The sequence below is a fragment of the Dermacentor albipictus genome, chromosome 5 (genome assembly GCF_038994185.2).
Source record: "Dermacentor albipictus isolate Rhodes 1998 colony chromosome 5, USDA_Dalb.pri_finalv2, whole genome shotgun sequence".
Taxonomy (NCBI): domain Eukaryota; kingdom Metazoa; phylum Arthropoda; class Arachnida; order Ixodida; family Ixodidae; genus Dermacentor; species Dermacentor albipictus.
In genome coordinates this window covers 151,980,479-152,006,774 of record NC_091825.1, presented here as the reverse complement: position 1 = coordinate 152,006,774, position 26,296 = coordinate 151,980,479, and the positions used below count along the sequence as shown (strand labels likewise).

Here is a 26,296-nt window from a genome sequence, read left to right as displayed (position 1 = left end):
CTTCGTGCCGTCTCGCTTCAACGCGAGCTACGCAACGAGAACACAACACAAAGCTGACGGCACTCGCCGCACTGAGCCGTCATGGCAGATCGCTTTCAGGATTGGGGCGCGCGCGTCTCTCTTCAACGCGTACGCAGCGGCGACAACAAGACGGCACACGAGGCTTTCAGCAGCCGGCGCTCATATTTGCCTGTGTGCGCGTGACACCACGCTTGTTACTTTCGTTAATATACGAACTTTTACGGCCGATAAAGCTACTATCCTTATCTTGTACAGATATCTACTAATTTGCCGTAGCAATCGGTGCTTCGACTTACGGGCGAAACCTACATTTCGTGTGTGCATGAACGTGTGTGATTTAAGTGCACTGCTTCATCAAGGTCATGGCTCACCAACCAGTCCATCAGTATCCATTAAGGTAGAAGCATAGATGACCGAGCGATCCCTACATCACAATGCTTCGCTCTCACGTGACCGCCTGCGTTATGACGTAGAGACTCATGCACTTTCTGGGAAACAGGTTGCCATCGCTGTTGCGCTCACCGACGACAATCTTTCCCATGTCTACAGCGACTCCATAGCCGCTATCAGCTTTCCAAAAGGGCACGGTCTGCGCACAGGCTCTCAGAATTGTTATAAAGAAAGAGATAAAGAGGAAGCTTTAGCTCGGGCCGAACTCCGACGCGGCCTATTCAAATACATGTAAAAACGAAAAAACGTTTTTCTGAGATAACCCCTGGACCGATTTTAATGAAATTTGTTGCTTTTGAGAGAGAAAGTTAAATTCTAGTGACTGTTGGAAGCGGAATTTTGATTTAGGGCTAGCATTTTGTTAAAGAGATTTACGAAATTTCAGAAGTTTGACAAAAATAGAAGCACGAAGTTTACAAACTAATAGCTCTGCATCAAGAAGAGATATCGCGGTTCTGTAAACGGCATCCATTAGATCATTCAAAGCGGACAAATTTCATATGTCATTTTATATCTTACGTAAGTTTGTTACGTTGTTTACGAGGGTTCTGCAAAAGTTGTAATTACGTATTAATAAATTTTTTGAGATTCATGTATAAGATGTCAAATTTGTCCGCTTTAGATGTGCTATTAAGTACAATTCACAGAATTGCGATATCGCCTATTTTTGCTGAGTTACAGAGTTGTAAACTTGATAGTTTCGTTTTCTGAAAATTTGCGATTTTTGCCAATTTTTAATAAAAAATTGACGACCTAAATCGAAAATTCGAAACCAACAGTCACTAGATTTTAAGTTTTTCTTTTAAATGCAACAAACCCCGTCAAATTTGGTGCTGTGGTTGCCGAGAAAAACGAATTCTCCTTTTACATGTATTTAGATAGGAGCACCCGAGCTAAAGCTTCCTCTTAGAACCACGTCGTATACTGGTTCCAGGCACACTTAAGACCAAAGATCGGCGACGTCCCCAACCTTAACGAGGCGGCACACGAGGCTGCGCGGCTTCACCCGACCACTCGAAGAACAAGGACGCCCCCACTACACACAATGAAATCACTAAACACTACTACCTACAACGTAGAAAGTATAGCACGCCACACCGCACGCTCCTTCGAGCTCAAGCGGTACTCAGAATGGTACAGACCACCCCACGCAAAACAGACTACACCATTACATGCCTGAGCTCTACGACAAGTGTTATTGTACGAATTGCAATACATCCCTTAACGTATATCATTTACTCTTGCCGTGCTCGCAAGCTCACATAAACTCCGAATCGGACAAGCGCAAGTTTGAAGAAGCAATCCGGAGCGAAGAACTCGCTCCCCAACTCTGGGCCGTCCAGCAAGTCCACGACGCCGCCAGGAAACTCAACCTCCCGGTTCCGTCGTGGGAGACGCCCACTCCATGAGAGCCCAAAGCTCTCGTGGCCTGCAGGACTTTGGATAAAGTTGATTTCCTTCCTTCCTTCTGGGAAGCGGAACCGAAAGCGGTTGGCAAAAATGTTACAAGTGATGTAAGATTGTGATCATGACGTGTTTGCACTGTAGGCAAGCAAGGCCTACGAGATTGGCTTCCGTTCGAGGGCACCGTCGCTGGGTGCGCTGCCAGACGTGCCAGTGTTTTCTTTTTTTTTTCTTCTTGTTTTATAGGTCTAGGACTTTCATTTTTAAGAGGATATTTTAGCTCGGGCCTAACTTCGATGCCGCCTATTCAAATAAATATATAAAGCATAAACACTTTTCTGAGATAACCACTGGGTCGATTTTAATGAAATTTGTTTGAGAGATAATGTTAAATTCTAGTGACTGTTAGAAGCAGAATTTTGAGTTAGGGCCCAGATTTTTTAAAAGGAGCTTTGAAAAAATTTGTAAATTTAAAGAAAAAGAACAACGTAAGCATGAAGTTTACACATTTGTAGCTCTGCACTAAGAACAGACATCGCAGTTCTGTAAACTGTATCTGTTAGAGAATCCCAAGGTGGACAAATTTGATCTTCGAATGTCCATCTTGCATAAATTTGTTACATTGTTTGCAAGGATTTTGCAGAACTCCTACTTGCGTATTAGTGGTCTATTCAAGAATTGTATATAATACATCAATTTTGTCTGCTATAAATGTACTGTTAGCAACAAGTTGCAGAATTGCGACATCGTTTTTCATTGCTGATTTACAGAGGTGTAAACTTGATAGTTCAGTTTCCTGAAGAATTAGCGATATTTAACACGGCCTAAATCAGATATTCGCTATCAACGGTCGCTAGATTTTAACTTTTTTTCTTTTAAATGCAACAAACCACCTCAAATTGGCGCAGTGGTTGCCGAGAAAAACTATGTATCCTTTCCCACGTATTTAGATAGGAGCCCCCGAGCCAGGCACGTACCCAGGGGGGGGCCCGGGGGGGCACGGGCCCCCCCCCCCCGAAATCAAGTGGCATACCCCCCCCCCCCCTCCCCACCCACGCCACCACTCCTCACACATTCCTAAAGCGCCGCCAGATTAATGTTGAGACTTGGCACCTGTTCGTCGGTCAGCCTTATGCTGCCTTTTTCACTCCTTTTAGATGGCGGTAGTTATCGGCATTTCTTGTAATGTGAAGGACAGTTTTCTCATAGATTCCGCACCCGCGCGATTAACTCGAGATGCACTCAGTTGTCACCATCTATTCAACCGTCACGCGCATAGCTGTTGCTTTTGTTAGTTCAACCTTCTTTGTTTAGGCTGATCCTGGGACCAGGAGAGGGATGCGGCTGTTACTCAGCTGGTCTGTACTCTCATGGAACGAGTTGCGGCCGCAGAAAACACCAATTGCGTTTAACTTATCCCTTTGCTTCATTATTTCCTTGAGTTACGGCTCACCGCGACGCTGGCAGATGCCCGGAACCATATACACGTGATATGAGTTAGATAAGGTGGGAAATAAAATGATGTGAAAGAGCGTCCATCATGAAACCCTGCAATAACCCTTAAACCCATAAGCAAGATGACTGTCTCCAGTTATACCTCGTCTGTTTTTCCTTAATTGTATAGCACTTTTCGTGCAAAATTGGAAACCGGAAACAAAAATCGCAAGGAGTTGATAAATTAAGCGATCTACTAAGAAAGAGAGCCAACGCAACAACCAAACTGCAAGCAAAAGCGAATAATAAAGATGTTAACCGTTGTTTATGAGAATATTTATGGATCAACATCTTTTAGTAGAGAAAACGCCGCCGGAAGTGGAGAATAATTACTTGCTTTGAATGACGCTTCTATAGTTATGGGTCGAACCGCATCACGTAGCCACTTCTCTGCTGTGCTTATGTGGGTGTTTTTCTAACCTTTCTCGGTGAGCGCAGTACGTCTAGATTCGCAGAGTCCTGCGCTCTACGCGGTTGTATGGGAATGGCGGCCGCACAGCGTTACGCAATTCGCGGAACTGTCAAAACTGATCAACAAGGTGAAAATAACTGATATTGGAAACTATAACATGAGAAACACTGAAGAAGCCGTGAAAAATGAACGCAGCCTGAAATCAGTAAAAAAGAAACCTGGCATAGGACAAACCATGATGTATGCACTAACAGATGAGAGGGATAATATCATAAGCAATCTCGAAGATACAGTAAAAGCAGCGGAAAAATTCTAAGCTGACCTGTATACGGTATACCCAGAGGAGTCACGATACCTCACTTAGAAACAGTAATGAACAGGATACAGAAACTCTCCTATAACTAGCGATGAGGTCAGAAGAGCGCTGCAAGACATGAAACGATGAAGAGCGGGAGAAGAAGGTGGAATAACAGTCCATTTAATCAAAGATGGAGGAGACATAATGCTTAGAAAACTGGCGGCTCTTTATACGAAGTGTATATCGACTGAAAGGGTCCCAGAAAACTGGAAGAATGCAGACATTATACTAATCCACAAAAAAGGAGACGTTAAAGAATTGAAAAATTATAGGACCATTAGCTTGCTCCCAGTATTATATAAGATATTTACCAAAATAATCTCCAATAGAGTAAGGGCAACACTGGATTTTGTCAACCAAGGGAACAGGCTGGCTTCAGGAAGAGATACTTTACAATGGATCACATCTATGTCATCAATCAGGTTATCGCGAAATCTGCACAGTACAATAAGCCTCTCTATGTGGCTTATATAGATTACGAAAATGCATTTGATTCAGTAGAGATACCAGAAGTCTAGAGGCACTACGTAATGAAGGACTACAGAAGGCTTACGTAAAAAGCTTGAAAAATATTGCTTCATGCGTGTGGTATTTGTTTGTTTGAACGAGGTGCGTGGGCGCCATCACTCCAGAAAAGAGGAGGAAGAACGAACTGGGCTGGCGCTGTGAATATAACCGGTCAGCGCTGCAACCGTTGTTGTAAATATAATCTGTAAATAGTTTCTCGTATTACTGGCTCGTCCTTCGCGTAAGAATATATACAGAGGTTCAACAGCTACCTTAATTCTACACAAGAAAAGCAGGGAGATACCTATAGGGAAATGGGTCAGACAGGGAGACACAATTTCTCCAAAGCTATTCACTGCGTGCTTAGAAGTCAAGCTATTAAACTGGGAAGGCTTAGGAGTAAAGATCGACGGGAAATATCTCAGCAACCTTCGGTTTGCCGATGACATTGTTCTATTCAACAAGAATGCAGACGAGTTACAACAAATGATTAGAGACCTTAACAGAGAGAGTGTAAGAGTGGGGTTGAATATTAATATGCAGAAGATGACGATAATGATAAATAGCCGGGCAAAGGAACAAGAGATCAGGATCGCCAGTCGGCAACTATAGAGACTGTGAAGGAGTTCGTTTACCTAGGTCAATTAATCACAGGGAACCCTGATGATGAGAAGGAAATTCACAGAAGAATAAAAATACGTTGGATCGCATACGGCAGACATTGCCAGCTCCTGACTGGAGGCTTACCATTATTATTGAAAAGTAAGGTGTGCAATCAGTGCATTTTGCCAGTGCTGACATATGGGGCAGAGACTTGAGAATTAGTTAAGGACCGCGCAAAGAGCGATCGAACGAAGATTGCTAGGCATAACGTTAAGAGAGAGAAAGAGAGCGGTTTGGATCAGAGAGCGAACGGGTATAGACGATATTCTAATTGACATCAAGAGGACAAAATGTAGCTGGGCAGGTCATGTAATGCGCCGGTTAGATAATAATAATAATATTTGGGGTTTTACGTGCCAAAACCACTTTCTAATTATGAGGCACGCCGTAGTGGAGGACTCCGGAAATTTTGACCACCTGGGGTTCTTTAACGTGCACCTAAATATAAGCACACGGGTGTTTTCGCATTTCGCCCCCATCGAAATGCGGCCGCCGTGGCCGGGATTCGATCCCGCGACCTCGTGCTCAGCAGCACAACACCATAGCCACTGAGCAACCACGGCGGGTGGTTAGATAACCGTTGGACCATTAGGGTTACAGAATGGGTACCAAGAGAAGGAAAACGCAATCGAGGACGACAAAACACTAAGTGGAGCGATGAAATTAGGAAATTCGCGGGCGCTAGTTGGAATCGGTTGGCGCAGGACAGGGGCAAATGGAGATCGCAGGGAGAGGCCTTCGTCCTGCAGTGGACATAAAACAGGATGATGATGATGATTATGATTATGATGATGATGATGGATGTGGTGGCCCCCCCCCCCCCCCCCGAAAAAAAATCCTGGGTACGTGCCTGCCCCGAGCTAACCTTCCTCTTGTATATGGTGGAGAACGCCAAGCAGGTAGCGTCACCCGGCACAGCATGACCTTCGAGGTTTGAGTTGCTGGATTGCGCGGCCCCTTTGCAACTAAATAACTGGCCGTAAAACACACACAGAATGGTTCGCTAACAGCCTAGATTCAATGTTTGCTCGGGCTAGTCTGCACACGTCACCTGACTTTCGTATAGCTTACAATGATGGCGAGAAAAATTGAGCTCCAAAGAAAGCCAGCAATGTCCTCTGTATTTTACTCCTGGACAGAAAGGGAGGAGAATGCATGGGTCCTTTATTAAGTGTGAAGTGTTTTTAGCTTCCGTTGTCGGCGCCGTTGTCAGATGGGAAGAGGACTTGGCACCCGGAAGTGCCGCGTCCCAGAGCTTTCATGTATTCATCAACCCAACATCATTCGGTACATTGGCCCCGGCGCTCCCCCGCTACCCGGATCGACTGGGCGGGAGGCTTTGGTTCGGGCCAACGGTCCTTCCTGGAAAAGGGGGCTGCTGTGGTGCAGCACAACTGAGTTGCCGCACTCAACACACAAACAGCCATGTCGGCCTTACAGGAGACGAGCCTGGCAGACCCTCGGACTGCCTTGACACAAAAGAGGTCAAGGCATACCACCGTGGAGACCACCAAAGCCATCCGTGGAGCAGCGCGACCACACGAGGGTGCGCCAAAACCGGTTCCGGCTCTGGGTTCCACTGAGCCAAACAAAACCCCGTGGATCAACTGGCACACACGGCCGAGTCGTGCGACCTTAGGAGCATGCATCATAGCTTAATGGAGAGATGGAACTAGACATCTTCCCGCGCTTCCGCAAGCACTTCATCAAGGCCTGGCGCCCGTCCCCCGAAAACCGCTTCGCAGCGTGCCAACCAAACTTCGTATGAGCACTCGACGAGAAACACGAACTGGTTGATCGTCTGTGTAGGCAAAGGATGCAAAAATCGAACAGTTTGATATGGAACACCTCGGAGCCTAAATATACTAGCACACCTTTGGAGAAGCGCTGCAGGAAGCAAACACTGCGTAGAGATATGAACCGAGTCCTCACGACCGCCACAAAAAGGGCACACTCCACGAGCCGGGATGGCTGTGAAGGGCATGTAACTCAATGGCAGGCACCCTCACGCCAGGCGGTACATGAACGCAGCTCGCCTAGCGTCGAGGAAAATGGCCGTAATGAGCTTCCAGTTTGGCCTGTGGATGGACAGATCGTACCTTTGGCGATGCGGGTAGAGGTCTGGGGTGGGGATATCGATATCGACATATCGACGAGGATATGAATCTTGCGGAGGCGTACCAGAGGATTGGCAGCAGCCGCATAAATGGTGGACAGGGAACCTGAGCGAGGCACACGGTGGCAAAATGTGCTCTGCGAAAACAAGCGGAGTCGGGTGCTAAAAAAATAGGAAGTAAAGCTTCGAGTTAGGGGCATATCCGAGTTAAGGGTGACCTAGGTCAACCTGACGTGTAGTGCAGTAGCCACGATGCCCAGGTCTCGGGAATTCCAAGTCATCCCTTATCTTCGGGCAACTTAAGCACCTGCCGAACTACACAACCAGTTGTCCCTTTCCAGATCGAGGAAGCGAAAGAGGACCGTCTGCAAAATAAGCTCGGTTCGGGTTGGAACAGGAAACACACGCTACGTACGTAAGGAAGGAAAACAGAAGTGAGCGAAGAATTGTCGCTCGAGCCGTCGATGAACATGACAACGCGCTGAATTCTTGAACCCTGATTTCAAGCTTCTCCTTAGCCTTCTGTCAGTTTTCAGGAGACAGACCGTCTGGATCGAATTGAAAACCTAGAATCCGCAACCGCGTTTTCACGGGGAGACCATGAGCGGGCTGCGGACTGAACGGAGTGGAGTTCAAGTACATGGCTGCACTTTTCGACCTATTCAACCTTGCACTACTCGCAGCGCAGTAACTGTCCATGACATCCAAAACGGTGCAAGCTGACGCCTCGTCCGGGACGACAATAGACAAGTCATCCGCATAGGCAAAGAGCGCAACCGGAGTGGAACCTGGTGGGAGTAGGAACCTGCCAATTCTACTGTCACAGGACAACCTCTGCAGAAGCGGTTCAAAAGCGAGCACGTAGAGGGCAGGCGAGAGAGGGTCCCCCTGCGTTACACCACGACCCACAATGAATGCCTCCGAGAGGCGATCCTGTATGGGAAAAGCAGAAGTCTGTCGAGGATAAAACGCTTGAACCATCTCCCGAAAACGCACACCAAAACCGGTCTCTTCCAAAGCCCGCAACAGGTACCCATGGCTAATAATTTCGAAAGCCTTCTCCTGATCGAAGGAGCACAGAATACCTGGAAGTTTTCGGTATTTGCCCACAGGAGAAGGTCTCTCACTGCTAAACCGTGAAGCTAAGTGGAGCGCCTCTGGACACAACATGCCTGGTATGGACCCAAAACAGTGTCGAGTACTGGAGTGAGTCACATACACAGACACTTTGCTATGAGCTTGTAATCGCAGTTCAGAAGTGTGATTAGACGTCATGCTCTTAGATCGAAGCTTCTCGACTCATCCTTACAAAGAGAGTGATTAGCCCCTCTCCTTGAGACGCTGACAGAGTCCCTTCACTGAGTAGCCTGTTCACCAATGATGTGAACGGCTTCCCTAACAGTGTCGAAAACTTCACATAAAATTCGACTGTCAGACCATGGGATCGTGGACTGCGATTATGCTTCATAGGCTTCAAAGCCGAAAATAGCTCGTCCTCGACTATGGCTGAGTAATAGACTTCCGGCGGCTCAGCTGGTGAAACGAATGGAAAGACAGCTGGAGAGGCAAGTGGTTCGACATACAAGGTCATGTAAAACTGCCTCACCAGTGCAAGAACTCCATCTGGTGAATCGACTATGCTTCCATCACTTGGATCTACTAGGAAAGAGAGAGTTGTGCGAGAGATGTGAGAGGTGTGATGCGAGAGGTGTGAGAGAGAGGAAAGAGAGAGTTCCCACTGCTCTGTTCGGGTCGTGGCTCTCAAGCCATCTCAGCGTAGCTGCAGGAGAATCCGAAGTTCCTTTCGGAGTGAGGCCAGCGCCGGAGCGACACCAGGCTCGCAGGACAGTGGCCTCGAGAGCAGGAAAGAGAGAGAGAAAAAACTTTTATTTTTACGCCAGCGTTCGAGAGCAGGAGGATCGCGTCGGAGACGATTTTTAATCGCGCTCCTTGCACGCTCGACGCCTGCCCCAAAACTTGAAGCACGCGCACACTCTGGCCTTCACGCCATCCCATTCTATGCCATCTAGAATCTATATTTTGTGCAGCTATCGAAAGAGAATGGATGATACCTTTGAGGTTGCCTGCCTGTCTTTTAGGAGCCGTGGATTTAGACGCCGCGATGTCTTCCCTTGCGAGACTATGTTCTGTCGGCGACCTTCATGTGATCTTGAACCAAAGCCAGAGCTGTTATCCGGCCAAGTCAGAGCAAAACGCGATCGTCCGGGCAACCAGTCAAGACCACATGACATGCGTTAGTTACTTCCCAAACAAGTTACAAAAAAAAATATTGCTTCCGAGTTCTTCCAAATGTTTGTTCACAATATCACTCAAGCTGTAACTTCTAGTACGCAGAAGTTTTATTTGTCATTTCCAATAGCGATGTTCAAAAGGCAGATACAGAGCACCATACACTTGATTGCCAACTCTTGGCGCTGTGACAGTTTCCTGTGCTCTTTTCAACGCCAGCGGTCCGTGAGATGCGCGGTGCGACCGGGCGCCGGCAGCGTTTAATCTGGTAGCGTCCGGCGCACTTCGGATGGCTGTTTGATCGAGACGAGACATGCAATGAGGTTCTGTCTGTGACAGGAAATTATCACGTCCAGGTGGACCAGAGCACATTACGGAGTGGTGCGGTATGGCGTGGTGCGGTGTGGTGTAGTGGGGTGTGCCGTTGCGAACATGCACTACACTTTAAGATTGTGGCTATATATCGTCTCCAACCAATCTGATTTGCCGGTAGCCATTTCGCGCTTACATGTACTCTCGATTACAGGAGAGCCAGCATTTTTTTTCTTATTTTCCTTCCCTTCGCCTGTATTTGTGTGCCTTTGTCTGAAGTTACACCGCAGGCTAAGCCAGCTAGACCTGGCACGAGCCTTGCCGCGGAAAGCTTCAATATGTGACCAATGTGCTTACACGTGCCTGCCGAAACAACTAAAAACTGGCGTCATCTTTGAGAGCACCATTCACGTGTAATTAGAGATGCCACATCGAGGGCAACGACAGTCCTTGCCAGCGTTAGGCGACGATCTGACCTGTTGGGACCGCGGCGAGTCGGTAATGGGGTAACGTTGCTTGTACTCTGGTGAAAGGAAAAATTGTCACCCACCCGAATGTAGCACGAAGCTACAAATGGTTTCTGAGAAATAAAGCTTCGCATTTGACGAAAAACGTGTCGTGGTCCGCGATTAGGGCCCGGGACGAACGCTTTTCCGCGGCGGTCGGTTCACCATCTGAGCTAACCGGGAGGCTAGCAGATTGCAGCGCGGGAGCGAATTAATCGACAGCTTGAAGCACAGGGACACTGAATACGGTCAACTACGGAGGAAGGATAAATGTAAAAAGAAGACCTGACGTCACTTTTTGCGGAACCTCCGTGACGCCGGAAGTTGGCGTTATACTATGCCATTTTGTAGGGGCATTCCTCGCCTTCGGGGCACAACCACGCCGGGCTGCGCAGACGTGCGCGCCAGTTGTTCTTTATTCTATGTGCGCGTGCCATAGTGATCCGACCAACGGGCATACCATCGCGACACCGTCGCTCAAGAAATTTCGTCTGAGTATTATGCTCCAGCGTTGAAAGGAGTGAATCAGTGAGTGAGTAAAAACCTTATTGAATATAAATAAAATAAGGCACGATGGTGGGCCCCTGTTCCAGGGCCCCACTGGCACGAGCGGCTCGCTGGGCTTGGTGCAGAAGAGCCAACTGGCTCTCCCAACCCTCGTCCGCAAGCCATGCTTCCCACTGCCTATTCTTCATTAGTAGAAGTTGCAATATGGGCATCCTGGGGCACTCCCATGTGATGTGCTTTAGTGTGGGTGTGTTTGTGCACCGTGGGCACTCGTCAGTGAACCTCGTGGGGTGTATTCTGTGTAGGTGGTGCAGCTTGGGGTATGTATTCGTCTGAATGCGACGCCAGTCCCTCTCCCGTTGGCTGTTTAAATCGGAGTGAGGATGTGCAAAACGTCTCCGCTCCTGCCTTTGCTGTAGGAGGATGGCACGAGAATTCGGTGGAAGGTCGTCGCTAGGCCATGCCCCCCCCCCCCCCCCCCCCCCGTTGCTCGGACCTTTAATAATAATTTGCAGAGTTCATAATGAACTCCGCAAATTAGACCCTGAGGCCAGTCCCCGCTACTTCTGCCGGATTTTCTGAAAATAAATCTACACTCTCACCGCACTGCAAAAATGATCAGGCGATAACCCGCAGCACATTTTACGCACATCATGACACATTCACCTATGACTACCTGCAGTCTGCAGTTTATGAGAACAAACGCGTATGCTGGTCGTGGCTTTCGGAATCGTTTTCTGAACAAGTTTCGGGGGAAGCGCACTGCGGAGATGTGAGGAGCCACAGCTCGCCGACGAGGAGGCAACGTCGTTGCGCGTATACACGGGCTGCGGCCTGATGTATGTTGTTTTCACGGTAAGTGAAGCTTCACGGAGACAAAGTTCTGTGGTATCCTACGCGCGGTGCCGAACAGTTTACGCGCGCGTGTGTGTGGCTAGCGCGTTGAGCGGGCCCATATATACGAGCGACCATCAGCCGTTTGTTGTGCGCGCAGGCGTAAGTTCTTCTGTCGAGCCTTGTAAACTCTTGCACCGTGTCCGCCAACCTCCACTTCCCAGCTGCGCCCCTCGGGCACACATACATCCGCGGTAAGGAGGCTTCGTCCCTTAATTACTCACAGCAGTCGCTTCTTTCCCGTACGTCCACATGGTCAGCTGTTTTGTGTGCCACAAATGCATCGTCGGCTGTCAAATGCAGGAACACACTGCACAGCAGCCACTGACCTGCAAGGCGTTTATCGTACGTACATATTCCGAAACACAGCGGTTTCAGTATGTGGCGATACGTCAGCACGAATCCGCCGAAGACGGCAAGTATACTGCCTAATATAGTGCTTCGTTTGTGGCGTGGTGCGTGGTGTACGGCGTTGCATGCGCGCTCGTTTCACGCTTTTTACTTCTTCCAGTCCCACCTCGCCACAACAACTGAGAGAGCAAGGTGCAGGTAATATAGCGGAACACAACACGCGGAAACTAACGCAAACCTGCACACACGACGCCTTTGCCACGCAACGAGACCGACGGGACAGCACACGCACACAACAAAACCGTCATTGTGCCTTGACAACATGGCCGCTTAAAAATTATGGGGCTTTACGTGCCAAAACCACGATCTGATTTATGAGGCACGCCGTAGTGGGGGGCTCCGGAAATTTGGACCACCTGGGGTTCTTTAACGTGCACGTGAATCTAAGTACACAGGTGTTTTCGCACTTCGCCTCCATCGAAATGCGGCCGCCGTGGGCGGGATTCGATCCCGAGACCTCGTGCTTAGCAGCACAACGCCACAGTCACTAAGCAACCACGGCTACAGCGAAAAATACCACGTCACTTCCTCCACACTTTTCTCCTAGCGCGGGGACTAGGTAGGGCCTCTCAGTTTTTTCATTCCTCGTTGTGGCTAACCGATTTTCCCCTTCGTGACACTTCCTCCGCCTTGCGGGATTCCGCAGAATTGATTTGCCATGCTCTTTATTTCACGCAAGTTCTGTAGAGTATTCATGCAAGGAATGCGAAAAGAGCCCTGAACAACCCTACGTCAGTGGTGACACCAGACAGTTCCAATTGATTTTCAAGTTATCCGTCGGGCACATAAATGGACAGGGGGCCATGCGAAACACCATATCGGCGGTACACGCGCAAGCTGACCTTTAGTACACTGTACCTTTAGTGAGGAGGTGAGTCTTGTCAGTAATACAGGACTCCGGCTGGCCCCTTGGTTGGTCGGCGTTGGAATCCCTGCTCTCCGCACTCCGTATGGAGCTGTGCTCGTCTGGTGATGTCACCGGCGATTCTGTCGTGGTTACGCTGCTGTGGTCACGAGGTATGGCCGTCTTGTCGTGAACGCGTTCTGGAAATAGCTGGTCCAAGTCGCTCGTGGCAACCTGCGCACAAGGACCGCCGTATGCTGCCCTGCACCGCTAGACCTCGATCGTAAAGTAACGCACGTAAAATATTTCCGGGAAGTTATATAAGCTGATAATTGAAACCCTTAAAGTTGAAAATGTCTAAACTCGCCAAGCGCTTTCATTAGTCACGGTGACATGGTTAGATATCTCAGGTATTGCTTAAAGTACTGAAACAACACGCCGGGCGATCATGGCGGCACCGCCGACATAACAGTAGCATACGGCTAGAGGCTGGCATTATCGACATCTGTCGATGCCCACACTAGCTGATATGATCTATATACAGGGTGTTCCGGCTAACTTTAGCCAGAGTTTAAAAATATGCGAATTCCACGTAGCTCGACAGAACCAAGGTGATGTTAGCCGTCGCTTGGAGATACTCAAACTTTTTTATTTCGCCTTATTGGATAATTAGTCTTAATTACCTTTTCAAATGTTATAATTAGATGAAAAGTGTCAATGTGAAAATTGTAGGACGACATGAAGAACTCCCAATACAGCTTTTCTGTTTTTTCTAGCGTGAAAGAAGCCCGCGGCAATTTTTTGTGCATTTGCGGGCTTCTTTCACGTTCGGAACTTTTATGTAGCACGTATTGAGCAACAGAAAGCTGCATCTGGAGTTTTTCATGTTGATCTACAATTTTCTCGTTGACACTCTTCATCTAATTTTAATATTTGAGAAGTTGATTAACTAATTAAGGCTAACTATCTAATTAGGCGGAATGAAAAAAGATCATCTGAGTATCTCCAAGCAACGGCAAACAAATTACCTTGGTTCTGTCCATCTACGTGGCATTTGCACATTTGTTAAGTTTGGCTAAAGTTAGCTGGGATACCCCGGATATCATACACATAATGTAGGCCGCGCGAGCGCCCATTCGATCGACCTCTGGAGACCATCACAGCTGCCGCACCTTGGCGTCGCCCAGCGCCCCGTAGCTGGTTTTGTCCGTCGTTTGGGCCCGGATGACGGCCGCCTGCTGGCGGAAGCGCTCGTTGCGCCGGCGCTGGATGTCGTAGGTCATGGCCATGGAGAAGTAGGCGTACTCGACGCACGCGTACGTCAGCAGGAACGGGATGGTGACCAGCGGCGCCAGCGTGTTCACTTGGCCCGCCAGGATGAACAGGAAGGTGACCAGCGCGAACAGCACCAGCGCCACCACAGGAACCTTGTTGGGGCCCTTCTGCAGACGCGGCAGCGCGTGCACGAATGTTCACGGTTATGTGGCGCCTTCATTTTTTTTTTTTTTTTTGAAACGCTGCGGTTGATTCAATGCTAAATTGCGTGCGTATATATGATACGAACCGTTATTAAGCAACTTTCACGGTGCGTCACATTTCGTTGCGCCGGCTGGCGGACGTACGAATTCGTTCTTGTAACTGCACAACCTGGTAGAACTTGTCAATAGCTCCGTCGTTATTATTCCTAAGGCACACAAAGCGTGTCTCCAAAACAGCGTCACGAGATGCTGTACCGCTGTTGTGGACTAATTCGGCTAGCAAGTGTACTTCAGCTTGCATTAAATACTTTGCCAAGTCTGCATTTCGCTCTATAGCCGAAAAGCAGTTGTCGCATCCAGAAAACGGAGCTGTGGCTTCGTGCTCACTGGTACGACGCCCTAACCGATTATACGCCGCGGTAGGTACCAATGACTTGCGAGTTTACCAGCGAGCAGTAACCAAATTAAACATGGTGATCCGCACGGTTATCGTGTGGGCAGATACCTATAGCCAGCCAAGATGAATTCTTACCCCGATGCTTAGCTGCTTGCTGAACGGGAGGATTCCGTCGTTTGCCATGTTCTGCAGAATGCGAGGCGTCAGGTACAGAGCCCCTAGGCACGCCGACATGGAAGAGATGTACAGGCCGGACAGCAACATGACGCCGATGGCGGACGCCTGCGATTCATTTCGTTCACATGTTTGCTTTTGTGTTGTTTCGTAACTATTGCTTGCCTTTTCGGCGATGAGGTAATCCGTGGTGAGAGCCCAGCGCTGACACGTGCTTCCCAGACCGAGGACAAATACCAGATACAGGAACAAACTGCACAAACGTTCATTGAACAAGCACTTGTGTGTGTTGTACAATAGGCATTCATTGCGACAAGCGTATATAGTCTATGTAAAAAATATATGGACCACGCGATGCAGGATTCCAATACTTCGACACTGCATCACCGGGTGGCGAGGACGAGCGGCCTTCGCTGAAGCAATATAGGTCATGCAATGAAACCTGCGGCAATGAGCACTGTGTCCTGCGTACTTCTTACGACGGCTGTATACGTGACCCTGTGCGGCTTTAACTCGAGACGGGCCGCACATACCGGTGGGATTGAGAGCACGGTAATGTATTTCGTATAATAATTATAAGTTAGCAATATGACGGCAAGAGGAAAACGTTCGTAAATCGGCAAGCGGCCTAAGATTCCGTCGCAAGCTGTCGGGTCTGGCGCCCGCGGGTCGAAGTCGACCAGCGTCACACGTACCAGGTTCCGACGGCGGCCATCGTGCCTGCGGGCACGTCCTGCACGGGGTTCCTGAGGTCGTCGCTCATGTTGATGCCGGCGAAGACGCCCGTCATGGCCGGAAAGAAGACGCCGAACACTGTGAACCAGTTCTGGCCGTCGCCGTACCGAGGGAAGCTGTTGTTCTTCAGGGTCGCCAGATCGTAGCCCGTCACGCCGTGCCCTGCGGCGTAGGCATGCGCAGCCATAAATTATGCACTCTGCGAAAGGGCGGGAGGGGAGGTATTTTTTACGTGAGGACATATATGTTTCTGTCTTCCGGTTGAGCTGGAGACATAAGGCTGGTGGGTGCTTACGTAGGTAAGGAGATGGATGAGTAATTATAAGATGACGCGCATCATTTAATTGCACGTGTTTTGTTGATTCATGTCTTAAAGCAACCGAATTGTCGTTACCCACGTGACGAAGAAGACAGGCATTACAAACAGCACCCGAAGACCGGACGACAGGAAGGTACACAGTCACACGTGGTGCCACGTATGACGCTCCTGTCTGATGACGACTAAACTAGATCACTACCTTGTTCTTGTTTGTTGTTTGAAAAAAGAAAAGCACTTGTGCCGTCGGCCTTGTTTCATTTTAGTGTCTGGATGCGCGACGCGGCGCACGGTATATGCCACCTTATCCACGTTCGCGTTATCTGCTTTGTTGCTCAGCTTGGTCACCGAGCACACAAATAAAACGTGAAAATTAACCGAATATATTGGAATTTTATTTGGCGTCCGTTCTTCCTCGCCGATATTCGAACACAGATATTTCGACTAATCGTCTTATGCATAATACTAACCGAACATCGTAGATAATCATTTGAAAATATGGCTTACGTAAACAGGGTTGTTCTGTGCCTCTAAACAGCATCGATAGGCGCATTAGATGTGTCGGAGGATGCATGAGAGGCGCCGTGTTCTCTTGCCCAAATACTCAGCGTAGCGGCAAACTCCTTACGCACGCGCACATGCACACACGAAACAATTTCCTATTCGGAACTTTTTTTCCGCTCAGATGCCCTCGTTGCAACAACCTTGAAGCAAAGCTCTGCGGAAATCGAGGAAAATAAGACGGGCTGGTTTTCACATGAGCATTATATCAGGGTATTTTTATATACCGAACTATACCTATATCGGGCTGCTTTCCGATTCAGTTCTTACGCTCTCGACTCTATATTGTCTTGTTCACGCTTTATTTAGTCACGGTAACGATTGAAGCAGCGTATACAAATACACGCAACGGCAGAGATATATAGGCCGCGTCTTCGACGGTGTCTGCGCGCGGAGGATTTGCGAACTTCCCTGTGAGAGAGGTTCTCAAATCCTTTAATTTCGCGTTCTGTTTGTGACTGCCGCGCGCGTATTTCTCTCTCCTGTGTGGGGGACACTGAAGAATTTCGCGTTGTTTTTCGTCTGTAAGAATATCGAGTCCTCTCGCAGTTCAGAAGGCACCTGAGTCGTAGCGCACGAAAGTCCCCACGGCGAAGTCCAGCGCGGCCATGAGCAAAATGATGAGCAGGGCGAACTGGAGGCGAACGACCCACTTGACGCCCGCGACGTTGATCCCTGGAAGAAAAAGTACAAATACAGTCTATATAGTTAAAAGCGCGCTAGCACAGCATATTGTAAATGCCCTTCCACCCACTCTGTATACGTAAATAATACTCGATGTTACTTCTATGGGCGATTGGATTCGCGCAATATATATATATATATATATATATATATATATATATATAATTTATTTTGGGCAGAACAGAGAGGTTATCCTGAGCTAACAGCCCTCTAGCATGCTAGTTTGACGGAAGGGCAAGAGGGGTATTAGGAGGCTTGATGATCAGGATAGACAGCTATAGGTTAGGGCTACATGGAACCGAAGGGCTAGACGCTTTAGTAACAGTAATATATGAAGCCAAAGAAAACATTTCGCAATTTGACTGGCTTCTTATTTACTTTTTTTATGCGTAGAAGTAATTATGGGCTGCACAGACTTCATATTCTTCATAAAGAAGTAAATTGAAAGCGGAAGAAAAGGCAGTCTGCCGACTATGGGAGCTGAGCCCTCGTCGTCCTGTATATGACGCGTGCGGCACTCTGCCACTTCAGCTATGGCTGCGCTACGGACAAGCTGCGTGTCTGTAAACAAGGAGGCGTGGCGACGTATAGTGCTGACCGAGGGAGCAGACGAATATACTCTGACAACTCTACTTGTCATTCGCTATTCGTGTGTTTGGCTGTCTTCGGCAAGCATGTAGATTTTAGAAAGTTGCTTTCCAAGGATGAACCTTTGACTTTCGGGGAAAACGATAATCTGGGTTGCCTGTGTTGTGAAATTAATGTCAGCGCTCTTGCATCACTGTGACGTCACGCTCTGTAGTTTCAATGTAACGAGCGCATATAACTGCAGAGCTCGATGTCCCCATGTGGCCACGCCGCTGCTGTCACATATGGCGCAGGGAATAGGGGCCACATGATCAAGTTATAGAAGGTCACTTGTCAAAGATTACGCTTATAAGGCAAACGGCGAAGACATATCGTCTGTTCTGCCTGTATGATGCATTGCCGTGCCCATATCATAGACAAGCTAGGCAAACGTTCCGCTTAATTGTATGTGTAGCTTAGCCTGTTTGGCACAGACACAAAAATTATCATCCTTCAATGTTAACCGTTTTCTTATTTAGGCACCAACTGCACGAAAAGTTGTAAGAGTATAACGAGTCACTTAATTTGAATTGAATTTAATTCTGGAGTTTTACGTGCCAGAACAACGATTTGGTTATGGGGCACGCCGTAGTGAGGGACTCTGGATTAATTTTGACCCCCAGGGCATCTTTAACGGGCCCCCAATGCACGGGACACGGGCGTTTTTTGCATTTCGCCCCATCGAATCCCCGCCGCCGCGGCCGGGATTTGATCCTGCAACCTCGTGCTTAGCAGCACAACACCATAGCCTCTAGACCACCGCGGCGGGTACAATCTGTTACGAGTCTCGTCGCGAAGAGTGTTTATAGGGACACCAAAGAAAAACACTAAATAACTTCTGACTGGCGAAGTATTTTTTTTAAAACTCAACCTTCATTTTTTCGGTGGAAAAAAATGTTGATTACTACTAGTGTGGATTACTACTAGTGCGCAACCGCAGCGCCAGTATACATCATCGTGACGTCGCAAATTTTAAACTTTTTTTTCTTATTTGGGTCGTTACGGTACGTTAAAACTGCTCAATGCCTTGTGTGGGAATTTCAAAAGAGCGTCCCCACCCGTTTTTCATTATTGCGCGCTTTGCGTAGCGAGAGTGGCCTTTCTGCTGTTCCAGAAACGCGACTTACTGAACGCGCAGCTAGAGAGCCAGTCACGTACCGAGCAGCAGGAGGACGAGCGCCGAGGCGATCCCCCGCTGCAGCCACGGGTCTTCCTCCATCTTCAGCAGCTGGCCCATGGACTCGGCGAAGCCCATCACGTGCAGGGCGCTGCTCACCGCCTGCGCCCACGCGGACGGGTCCGCGTGCGTGTACTTACTCGAGGGCCACGATGAACGAGCACTTAAGTATATTGCTATACACAGTGATTCGAACTGACAGCTTTGACAGAACACTTTGCGTTTACCGCTGTTTTTTGATATCTATTTTGTCATTGCTGAAATTTCTCGAGAGCTTATATTTTGGTCCTTATCACTCAGTAAAACTATCAATATGTTTGCTTTCCTGATTTGTCCGCGAAAAGGAGGAGTTGCTCCTGAGTGCTTGATTCTGCCGCTGAGAACAAGGTAGAGGGTTCGATTTCTGGCAACGGCATTCCAGTAAGTGCGGAATGCAAGAACGCTCAGCGCTTTATAGGTGCGCCACAAAGAACGCCGTGCTGTGAGAATAAATTCGTGGAGCTTCCCACTGGTATCTCTCAAAGCTCACCTCTTGCTTCGGAACGTTAACCCATCCACTCACTCAACCGGTCAGTCAATAGCTCAGCCAATCGTGCAGATCTAACGCACATGTTGGAACGTACGTGAAGCGAAGCTTTAGCGCGCGGCAGTTGGGGAGTAAATGCCTTAACTATAACGGCGACGCGCACAGTTGTGTCTAGAAGCAAAGAAAGCTTCGCTTTAATAAATTAAATAAATCGGAGGTGTCGACTGTTTCGCTGCCTGTCGGCACCTGATAGTGCGCAGAAACAATCAAGCATACAATGGTGCCAAGTGTACTACAGGACAATTAATGAGGAGTAAAAAGAAAAAAAATTCACCCTTGCCAAGGAGAATTGATGGAAACGAAACCAGCGCTAAAGTGCTAAATCTTCTTTCAAAGTTGTTAGAATAAAAACACAGGTCACTGTAAATGTCGTCGTTGGCGTCTGCATAATACACAGAGCAGAGCAATATACAAATTTATTGTTACATCCAGGGATCGAGCGTTCACCACGATTTCTCGGTGTGACAATTATAACTGTCAGACGAAATGCAAGCAGCCATCTACTCTAATACGCTCTAACTTCATAATTTTTTCCCGTAAATTACTATTGTTACTATTATTATTATTATTTCATGCGCGGGTGGCGGTCCAGGCCAGAGGGTTCTTGGAATAAGGTACCCTCCCACCTCGTGTGATAAGTCACTGTTTCCACAAAGGTTAATTATTAATTTAATAATTTAAGTAATTGTTTAATTATTTACTTCACGCAACAGATACATTGCGCTTGTTCCCTGCTGCTAAATTTTGGAACTCTTCTGGTTTGATGTATTAGGATCGCTTTATCATGTTAAAGCTGGATGGAGAGGGAATTTCGTGATCAAACTGTATGCTTGCCTATATCCTTGTTGGTCTTCTTTTAATCAAGCTGAAATGTTGCAGCCTGTTTATGGCGTAGCTACTAGCAGTCCGCCGAGTTTAGTTGCACCTAAAACCTGTTAAATATCTTAGTGTGAAAGTTTATTAAAGGGTCTCTTAAGATCTTTCTTAAGAGGTGAATGGCGAAAGCCTACTCTTCTTTTGTAATTTGTAATCAACTGTAGTCATTACAATTCGTCGTTAGACATATTTGTCATTTCGTAGCCATTAGTAGTCATCACAAGTCATTAGTAGTCATTGTAGTCATTACTACTCATTACTATACATTTCTAGTCATTTATAATCAATTGTGGTCATTACAAGCTGTCCTTAGACACATTGGTCATTTCGGAGTCATAAGTAGTCATTACAAGTAATTAGTAGTCATTACTAGTCATTATTAACCTCTACCAATCTACATTATAACGTTATCATTCACTGACTGTCATTATCAATCATTTTTCATTCTTTAATCTGTCTTTGATCTGTCTTCATAAGGCGTGATGACGCCTCGGCGGACACTGGCGGTCAGGTCTGCTGATACCAACTTCACCATGAGCCTAGAAAGACTTTCGCCTTTAAAAAAAAAAAAAACAAAAAAACGTTTAGTATGACTGCAGCACCTATTAAATGTATGATTACAGCTACGTTCGTTACCTTAAAAATAATTTTAGGTTCTTGCGGCAAAAATTTTCTGCTTTATTTGAAGACGTAAGTGCACCGCGCGTGCATACTTAGACCAGTACATAGTTCTGGTTTAGTAGATTCAGCCATATTTTCTAAAAACTGGAAAAAAAAGTGCGTTAGTGAGAGAGATTTCAATAATAGTGTACTCGATTCCCTCCGCCCATATCCCTTTTTATTTATATATCATTGTCCGAAGTTGCTGCTCTTCCATGCACAATTTTACATTGAGTCATGCGCACAGAAATAAGTATCCTGTCTCTCAAATTGCGTAACGAAGTTCGCGATTGCTTCTGTATTCACTTCTTTTCTCCATTGTCGACCAAACACCGTTGCCATCCGGCGTTTTCACACCAGTTCAGTGCGGCGCTACAAAACGCCCTTTGTGCGACTCAGACGTCTGACAGGACCTCCTTCATTTGCGTTTCAATTGTTGTAAAGTCGAACAGCACCGTGCAAGGCAGCCTCCATTGTGGAGATTCTAACGAATCTTTTCAAACGCCTGCACGAATTCAGGTTTTAGCACTGCCGTGTTTCCCTATCTGCATGCCGTACGTTATTGCGGTTAGGGTGGCTACAGAATGTAGTGCGGTAATTTACCGGCGTTTCGGCTGCTCCGCTTTGTCGGGCTGAACTATTTACCGTATGGTCGCCGGTGCTTTCCCGTAAGGCTGAAACTCTCCATAGAACTATTCTAAATACCTTAGCTTAATCGAGGCATCATGTTTAATTCAGTTGTGCCATACAATTTGCTTCGGCTGTCCTCTGAACGCGACAAACAGCTATGCAGACAGTGTCCTGATGCCTCTAAGGAGTGGCCGCGCAAAATGACGGGTGTATAGGTTCTGTCTGCCCAATTCCTTTAGAACCGCTTCTAGTGTCTGTCCAGACTCGTGACTTTGCGCAAAGATTCGTGAACAGCCACGTCGTTTTCTGACACCGAAGTATAACAGTTAGTTCTTTTTTTTTCTTCTTTTGCCCTCCACTCTTGTATATTCAGTTGCGCAAAAATTTCAATTTATAAGTGTCAATGACTCGCAAAATAAAATTTTGTTATAGAGGTACTTAAATCGCTGGCCCGCGTAAAAGCTTGTGCCAGCGTATCAGAACAGGCCAACGTTCTCTCCTCGACATTCAAACAAGGGGAGGGAGTAAAGAAGAGAACGAAATGCGAGGCCGTTATACGCCTCCCGGTTGACTGTCCTATGCCGGGGTAGGGAGCGAAAAGAGGCAGAAGAGAAAGTAGGAAATAAGGATGTAGACACGAAATCGCGCATATGAGAATTCTCGAGAAAAGTATCATTTCGCGTTTGCTAGTGTGGCATAAATCGTTTTCATTGAAACTTTTGGCAATAAGCGCAAAAGAGAAAGAAAGAAAATGAAATGCTGATGGTACAAAAGAGAGAAACACAGCGCTTGTTTTTTTTTTCTGCGCCCACCACTTTCCTTTGCCTTATTTGCTTCTTTCCTTTCTTTCTTTTTTACATTCATCCTTCAAGATAGAATTTACTGTGCTGTCACGGGCGATTGCCCCTAGCGCGGTTGACTTCAGGAAGTGCAGCAGTGCTCTACGTATCTTTCTGCGTGCATGCTTCGTTGCGGAGATTTAGATGTGTGAAGTGATTTTTTAACGAGAAATGGAAGAGATAAGTGCAGTGCCGTAACTGTCTCTCACAGGAGGACACCTCAACAGCACTGCACGGGGAAGGGGTATGGGGAGAAAAAGATAAAGGCGATAGAGACCGGAAGTAAAAAGGAGAGAGGGACCGGAATAGCACGGTATACCTGGCCGAAGCAGTAGATGAGTGCTGCGGCTCCGCCCACGCGCACGCCCAGAATGTGCGACAGGAGCACGTGCAGTCCGCCGGACTCGAGGTGGCACCGCTCGCAGACGCCGATGCCGGCCAGCACGGCCAAGGTGCACACGACCACCGTGGCCAGCACCATGAGCAGGGCGTGCTCCACGCCCGCGTTGCCCTGCGCGCGGGACGGAACAGCGAATGATGATGCAGGCACTGCAAGCAGGATTGGCCTCGCGGATTGGAATCAACGAGCGGACAGCCCTCGCAAAGTGAATGGGCAAGTTGTCTCTTAGGCCTCTGACCTGACTGTTCGAGTATGTGGAATGCAGCGATAGTGATTCAGAAGTCTGCAGGGAAAGGAATGGGCGGGGTGGGAGGGGGGGGGGGGGGTATCTCCCTCTCAATATGGTAGCTAGAATAAACTGGCACTGCATTTTGACGACATACCAGCCCAGCAAAACAAGATGAAACAAAAAACAAGCGGTTTTCTTGTTTTGCGGTGATCCCGACGTACTCCGAAATATTAAATTATCATAGAGGAACGAGGGTCAAATACTCCCCGCCCCATAACATGCTTAATCAACAAGAGGCAGTTTGCTGGCGGAAGCTGCAAACAGGAATCTTCCCAAATCTACAAATACTAAGCAAAATGTTCCCAAATAAACGGGCCCATGGTGTGGCGCAAAACCAACCCTTTATCACATCACGTGGGAAGCAGCAAAAACAAAACATTCCACAATATAGAAAATCTGAGTGCGGAGCAGTGGGAGAATGTGTATTCCAGCGGTAACCCATGCCTCCAACAGGGGCTGGCACACCATGCCCGACGAGCAGCCACGCTCAGTGGTGCCCTGGAATAGGGGCGCCAACCCTGCAAGACGGGAGTGACCATCGACAAGAAGATGGAAGCACTCGGTCTGACTGCTGAATGACTCTGTAAATTAGAGCAATAAAGTGTATCCTACCCTACCCTATCCTATCCTATCCTATCCTATCCTATCCTATCCTATCCTATCCTATCCTATCCTATCCTATCCACCTCTCCCCACTTCCGGTGCAACTGGTGTGACGCAGTGTGCCCGGGCCGCGTGGTAAAGGGTGGCTCACGCCGTACACAGTTGTAAAAGCGGCTTCGCATAGTGAAAGTCGGCAAGGGGTCGCAACGCACCACTATCCATCCGGAGCGCAGAAAAACGATGACGCCGAACAGGTGGATCATGCACGTGGTGAAGACGCCGTCCCAGGTGCCGAACAGCACGGGCTCCGAGACGAAGAAGTTGGCCGACCACCAGGGCTTGGCCTTGGCACTCTGCGACGGACACGACCGGCCACTGTCAATCGCTGCCTGGCTATATACAGTATCACGGGTGTTATTCCGAAGGCAGACGCACACATATATAAAGGCAGACACAAGGAATGAGCAACGCGCGTTTGAAGATGGTCTAGCGTTTCCGTTGCAGTGCTTTACAAGTCATGGCATTGCAGTTGAATAGAATAACTACGGTACTGCTTTTATTTTATCTTTAATATCAGTTTCTTAAGACGTGTCTCGCGGTTTGTATGAGACAGTGGTTTTACGCACAGGCGCTACGTGCGTTAATTTAATGTCTGTGGTAATCAATACCTAGACATGCTTCATAAGTTCGCTTGACTCCACCATGCTTTACTAAATGTTATCGGGAGTGATATCGATGTCGACCTTGGAGCAGCGCAGCTGCATAATCAACTAAGCAAATAGTCACCGAGAGCGCAGACTTTTAGTTCAGTGAAAATGGCGTCCTGCTGCTAAGCATCAATTCGCGGGTCGCAACGGTTGCACTCGGGTGAGGGCGCCACGCAAGAGCGCTCCTGCACGTAGCTCTCGGTGAACATTGAACACTCCCACGGTAGGCGGGTGACGACGCCCACCCTCAAGTTCCAAGGACGCCTGCTCGGTTCTAATCAATTGTTTATCAATAAAAATGACTACATTGCATCCTAAAGGCGCCCATGACTCAGCTTCGCATGTTATAGAGAGCCTTTCATGCGTGAAAACGGCTCACAATAGAAAAAAAAAAACGCCTTGAAGTTAATGACGCTACAATGACGTGCCGACACAGATGTGACTGCGCCGCTAGCATAAGGCTGCGGAATCGAAACCCGGCCACGGCGGCCGCATTTCGATGGGGGCCAAATACAAAAACACCCATGTACTTGGATTTAGGTGCACGTTAAAGAACCCTAGGTGGTCAAAATTAATTCGGAGTACCCAACTACGGCGTGCCTCATAATCAGATCGTGGTTTTGGCACGTAAAACACCGTAATTTAATTTAATTGTATGACGCCGATGTGACAGTCAAAAAGTCGAGAACGGGAAGTGTGACCTTCTTTTTCTTTTTTATATTTTTAAAGCGCCTTCTTAAACACTCTATAGGGTGAGCTTGGCGCACTGTTCACTCACGAGGTCTTGGTGGAAGAGCTCGTCCCCGCCCGGGTTTCCGGAGGCTCGGCCGCTGTGCCCCGTCGACTCGTCGAAGGCCCCGCCGTCGGCGCCATCGCTGCGCAGCCCGAAGCGGGCCCAGTCGATGTCGCGGCCGCGCTTCACGGTCATGGTGCTGCTGCCGCCGCCGCTGCTGTCGCTGTTGCGTAAGATCTGGACGGAGAAGAAAAAAAATCACAGGACAAAACGTATATAAACGTCTGGTTTGCACGGTAAACAGATACATGCATACAGGGTTCATAAATACACGACAAATTACGCTTCTCGAGCAATCTGTGAACTAGTTAAGCAAAGTGTGGCCCCAAAACTTTCAGCGGTGTGTGGTTGAGTTTTGCGTGAAATTAATGCCATCCTTGCGATTACGCTCTCAGCTGGCTGCATAAAGACCTACGTAATTGTGAGTTCATACTGACCAGTATGCTAATAATACAACGAAAGCAGTTGCCAAGAATGATCTATATCGACGCAGTCTGCATCGCAACTCCGTTGCGTTACGTGACAAACTGCTGGAATGGAAGAATTATTCCATTTCGCGCAACGTATACGCGACCTGAATCTGTGAAAGAGTATAGAGACAGTCTGTCTATGGGT

General features: G+C 47.9%; 1 protein-coding gene across 4 annotated transcripts in view; it reads right to left on the bottom strand.

The window, feature by feature from the left end:
- LOC135903418 (solute carrier family 12 member 8) overlaps positions 1-26,296 on the bottom strand; it is a 59,612-nt gene that overhangs the window by 4,640 nt on the left and 28,676 nt on the right. For all 4 annotated transcript variants that reach the window (XM_065433745.2, XM_065433743.1, XM_065433747.1 and 1 more), the window contains exons 2-11: positions 25,667-25,858; positions 24,394-24,534; positions 23,209-23,400; positions 19,280-19,400; positions 17,372-17,485; positions 15,894-16,095; positions 15,364-15,451; positions 15,160-15,306; positions 14,322-14,591; positions 13,164-13,383 (exon numbers count right to left, since the gene is read on the bottom strand). In XM_065433745.2, coding sequence (XP_065289817.1) covers positions 13,164-13,383; positions 14,322-14,591; positions 15,160-15,306; positions 15,364-15,451; positions 15,894-16,095; positions 17,372-17,485; positions 19,280-19,400; positions 23,209-23,400; positions 24,394-24,534; positions 25,667-25,816 — 1,645 coding nt within the window. In that variant the 5' untranslated portion in view covers positions 25,817-25,858. The remainder of the gene's footprint in view (positions 1-13,163; positions 13,384-14,321; positions 14,592-15,159; positions 15,307-15,363; positions 15,452-15,893; positions 16,096-17,371; positions 17,486-19,279; positions 19,401-23,208; positions 23,401-24,393; positions 24,535-25,666; positions 25,859-26,296) is intronic.